At 37.9% G+C, this 5,057-nt stretch overlaps 1 protein-coding gene across 1 annotated transcript; it reads right to left on the bottom strand.

Annotated features, from left to right (window-relative positions):
• Window positions 1-840: 840 nt before the first annotated feature.
• Window positions 841-4,773, bottom strand: LOC139712546 (sulfotransferase 1B1-like; the record flags this gene model as incomplete). Its single annotated transcript, XM_071624361.1, has 4 exons — window positions 4,620-4,773; window positions 3,033-3,295; window positions 1,557-1,677; window positions 841-938 (listed from the first exon to the last, which is right to left on the bottom strand). Coding segments are annotated over exons 1-4 (636 nt in total), but the record flags the coding sequence as incomplete, so codon positions are not given.
• Between the last annotated feature and the right edge of the window lie 284 nt (window positions 4,774-5,057).

Raw genomic sequence — 5,057 nt, 5'->3', positions numbered from 1 at the left:
CATTTGCCATTCCTTGAACTGACCCTTTGCCAGACAATGATGATATAGCAAAAAACTGACAGCTCTGAAAATTGCTACAATCGCATTAGCCCTATTTCCCAAAGGTGAAAGATTTAGAAAGATTTAGGCGACGAATTTCTCAGTTTAAACCACAAGACGATTTCCCGAATGGGGTAGATGAAAAAAACCACGGTCTAAATCTAGACCATTTTTTATAATTCTCGCATTGTGTCTACTGTATGGTTACATAAGTAATTGAAGCAAACCTTTGGAAAGAAACTGCTGGTGCGTTGCCATACGTCCACCATTTTTTTCAGATTCTCTCCGGTACGTTTTCTTCATAGCCAGGATGGAACTATTCTCGACCACGCGTTGCAAAGACTCTTCCGACAGAGGGCGTCCGATGTGGCTCGCAATGTGTTTGATGTGTTTAATGGGATCCTGATTGTTTGGATGTTAACATGAGAGAACGAGAGAGAAGAAATGTAAGCAAACGGCGCGTTCTAATCATTGTGGATTAAAGGGACTGAGCAGTTACGACGAGGACACGTTTTAATGATTTCAATTTTAAACGTTATATTGTATTACATTTCTGATAGTCCATAGCAGATTTCGTGGGGACACCAAATAGTTTTTATACACTGTTTGCGTGAGGGGTGAAACATCTACTGAATGATTCATGATTCGAACAGAATTATTCAGTTCACTTTACTGATAGTAAAAAAAGCCCTAGAAATATATACAGTGTAAAATGTGACGGCAGTTCACAGAGAAAGCCAAGTGTTTGAGTCAAATGTTAGTACAAATTCGTACAGTAGGCCTACATGCAATTTCTCATACCGATAATAGGTCCTCGTAGAACAAAAACAGCATATTTTGTTCGTCACGAATCTCCCAGAATTCCTTAACGTGTTCCGGCCAGGGACCCCACGCCATTCCTGTCACAAGAATGGGGAAGATGTGAACGAAGAATATCGCGAAGTTACTTGAATCTTGATATTGCGCATCAAAGATTTGCAGCAGATTGCAATTATTTCAACATGGGTAGTATAGTACCCCTGTGAGGAATATGATGGAACAAGAAATGACGATCTGTATTGGTGGAAGTTGTTACTATGATACCGTCTGTCTAGACAATCCTTTTTGAAATTTCTTTTACCGTCTCTTCACCAATGATCACATAGAATTATACGTAAAAAGGTATTAATAACAGTGAGAGATGGGGGGTGGGGGCGGTAGAGGGGATTCCAGGTGTCAAGACGTTACAAGATGTATGATCGAAAAATTACAATCACTTGTAAATTACGCATGCCCAGCAGTTGCACGCACAAAGGCGATTTAATTTAAAATAAACGTAGTAATTCCAAAATGCCATAACTCACAAACTTTGAGAGACCTTGTACATTAATTGTGTTATTTCAATCATTTTCTTCAAAAACCTAGCGTAACTGCCGCGTTTTGTAGAGAAGATCAGCACACGAGATTGTTTTCGCTGCCCTAAAAATGATGATCATATTAAAATCCCAACGCCTCATACACCAGGAAAATGCACCTACCTCCTTCAAGGAATACGCGGAAATTTTCTTCCCAACTTATCGGAAGAGATTTATTGTTGAGTGTCACCATGTTGAACCAGGAGGATGTTACATCTTTTGGGTTTCTGGCAACATAAATGACCTAGGATATGACAACATAAAAGAAACAATTTGATACATATGTATTCATGACCAATCCGTGGCTGTACAAGCGACGATAGTGATACCGATGTATGTAGCAAATTAAAATGGTTTAGTCTTGGTTCAAGGAGATGACCCTTTCTTTCTTCTTCATTTCTGATATGAAATAGTGAACAAAATATTTTTTTTTTAAAAGAAAAGAAACTGCGTTCATACGCTTGACAAAAGCGAATATACATGTATAATCAGTTTAGAAGTATAAAAATCTCCCTCAATGGCATAGAAATACTCGTAAGTGAAACTCCGAGAAAGCAAAAACCGTTGGTTACTGAACATTCATTTTGCATTTGAAAATCAGAAATATCGTAATATATTTAAACTCGAGCTGTTTTGATGTTACCATGGACCTAATATACATGGACTGTTCACGGCAGTCTTTCTTTGATGTAATGATCGTCATCGCCACACGATTATGTATGTGCATCTTAATGAGTACATTCAGGTGTCTGGACAATAACGATTGTGTGATCATGTATTGTATCATCACTAACAAAAGAATCGTTTCCCTCATTTCAGTCTTGTTTCGCTGACGTGCCTTTTTCAGACGGAAATGTCTGTGAATAAATACAGATGATGAGGAGCAGCAAAACCTGAGAACATGACAAATTTTGTGTCAAAAGATGAGTAAGTTGCTGATTCGCACATTTTCGCACACGCATAAGACCTTGCCTCATGGCAAGATATACCTGTTCTCTACCATTACCATCCCTTTTGCTCTGGAATAAGCTGCGGAAAAGGGAAATGTTGAGATCTCAAATGACTATCTTTCTGCCAGAATGTTAGCTTTCTTTTAAAAACTGCCTGCTTCTCCCAAGCGAAATTGTTTGACGCATGATTTCCTAACATACACCACAACTGCACATTCACTTTACTTAATTTTTGTGAGTTATTTTGTTCTGCGCATACATGTAGTTTTAGATTTCTCGAATCTTCGTCTTGTTCTTCTCCCGGCTTGCTGGCGGTGACGATCATGTGGATCAAAGCAGTGAAGCGTATTAAAAATGTCTTTGTGGCGCTTTTGAGATGTACAGGTGCATGAATAATTTAACGATACGATGAATGTCCTTGTATATTAGGTCCTTGATGTTACGAAAGCCCTGGTATAAAGCTCTTAATAGCTTTGGGTTTATTGGAAAGCAATCTATATACATCTATTTGAAAACGAACAAACAAAGAAACAAACTTGTGAAACAAAGCGTCCGATGAGGTGAACATTTCCAGCGTCAATGACCTCATTCTGCCAAGTTTCCATTTTTCTCGTGAAAGGGCAATGAATGACTACATGTATATATAAACCTTGGCTTTCTTCAGCATTATATCTTGAGGAAAGCGATCCCGTCTGAGATGGCTTAAGATAGTTCTCGGTGAGGGCGCTTTACGAATGATGTCGATGAACGGCGTCAACTTTGGAGGATTTTGTTCCTCTTCTTCTCTGGTTTTCGGTAGCTTCTCATCCATGTCGATCATCTCAATGGCCGAGGATAGCAGCGAACGGTCGACCTTCTCCGAGTAGCCGTTGCTGAGTATGAGACCTACAATCTCCGACATCCAGTGGGTTCCTGAAAACGATAGACATGGGAAAAAGGTTGTACGTTGTCGAATCATCGTATTTACAAATAAGGAAAAGAACCATGCAGCCATCGCTTTTTCTGAAGATGGGGAATTCTCAATTGTGTCAATGCTCGTGCCATTATTCTTCTCTTAAATCCAAACGCCGTAGATAAGTGCCCATAGTAATTCCCTCAACTAGCCCGTGAGGGTCTGGATAAGAGTCTCTTTAACCTATATATTGAAGGGAATTTTTCATCTCTTCATTATGCAATCAGAACCTCTGGTCTGAAATTTGAAGACCCACCTTTTTCTTTGAAGTTCGATATAAGATTAGGAAAGTTCAGTAATTTGCAAACTCACGCAAAAATTAAAGAATTCATTTGTATTTTATTTAAAACTGTACTTTATGTGTTTGTTAATTACATTTCTGGCAACTCATTATCCCGTGTGACACATGCCGTTATTACGTGTATTGTTCTATCACCACTCCATTCACTGCCGTTTATTTCGACATTACTGGTGAGCGCTATGTTATACGCGTGGATCGTGACATGGGGTATAGATAACTACGATTTACCAGTATTTTGTCTTTTTTATTGTCTATGTGTGTTCTCTATATCCATCCTTTCTCTATATCATTTTCTTTTCTATCTTGAACTTTGAGTTATTGTGCTGTGTTCATGAGTACTGTAATATTGTATGCAATGGTTGCAGAATAACAACTACGGGCTGACCAAGTTCTCTTAATCACCGCGTTTAGATAAAATTGGAATGAAGTTAATTCATACAAAAAATCTTTGTCTCTACAGGAAATGTTTGTTTCTCTGAAAAGAAAAACACATTTTAACAAGATTTTTTTTAAAATGAAAACTCGTTCCCCGACTGTGTAAAGAATAAATATTAAAAAAAATCACATGGGTCTTGAATTATACGAGTGCATTTTGTGGAGCTAATAATCTCTGGAAAAAAAACCAACAACAACAACAACAACCTGGAAACCATTGTTTGTCTTTTGTTTTTTTTTTACATGTTGTTAGTTTATTAACAGCATGAAAGGTAAACCTATATAGCTGAGCGACATGATAACCACTTCTGCAGCGGAAACGTCAGAGCTATAATAGCCTATATCAAATACTGTTTGGTTCCCATCAGATAGATAATTATCTGTGTTGCCAAATTGCAGGGCTAATGTACATCACGGCAGTTTATTTTGATACCGAACAACAAAACACATTTATTTACATCCCGTTTTTATCCTCAGAAAAATAATCAACTGGTGTATGGGACCTAAACTGTACACGTGATAAAATGGAAAAAAAATACCGTCCTTACCTGATTTTGGGAAAGTGATAATGAAAACATCGTCAGGACGTACTTCCAATGATTTTGTGCCCTCGATGCTAGAATCTAGACATATGTTTGGATATACGATTCCTTGGTAGTTGTGTCTGTAGGACGTTGATGGACCTTCCTTGACGTCAGCCATCGCATAAACTGAGAAAAGAAATGGCAAAATTAAATCGATAGGCATACAAAATGATAAACAGTACTTACACATTTCAATTGTCGATCAAAAGATTGACTAAGACAGCGCCATGATTTGTTGCTTTACATGCAGTAGAATAACTCGCATCTACGCACAGACTCACACATGAAATATATCAGTATATCAATATCATTACAGGTAAAAACATGTAATACACCTACAACGAAATACACCTACATTATATCCATACACCCCTTACACCCTTGCAGTCATACTGATTACAC

Source organism: Diadema antillarum, unplaced genomic scaffold (assembly GCF_040938485.1).
Source record: "Diadema antillarum isolate AM-2024a unplaced genomic scaffold, OU_Dant_1.0 seq00001817_RagTag, whole genome shotgun sequence".
Taxonomy (NCBI): Eukaryota; Metazoa; Echinodermata; class Echinoidea; order Diadematoida; family Diadematidae; genus Diadema; species Diadema antillarum.
This window is presented reverse-complemented; position numbering and strand designations above follow the sequence as displayed.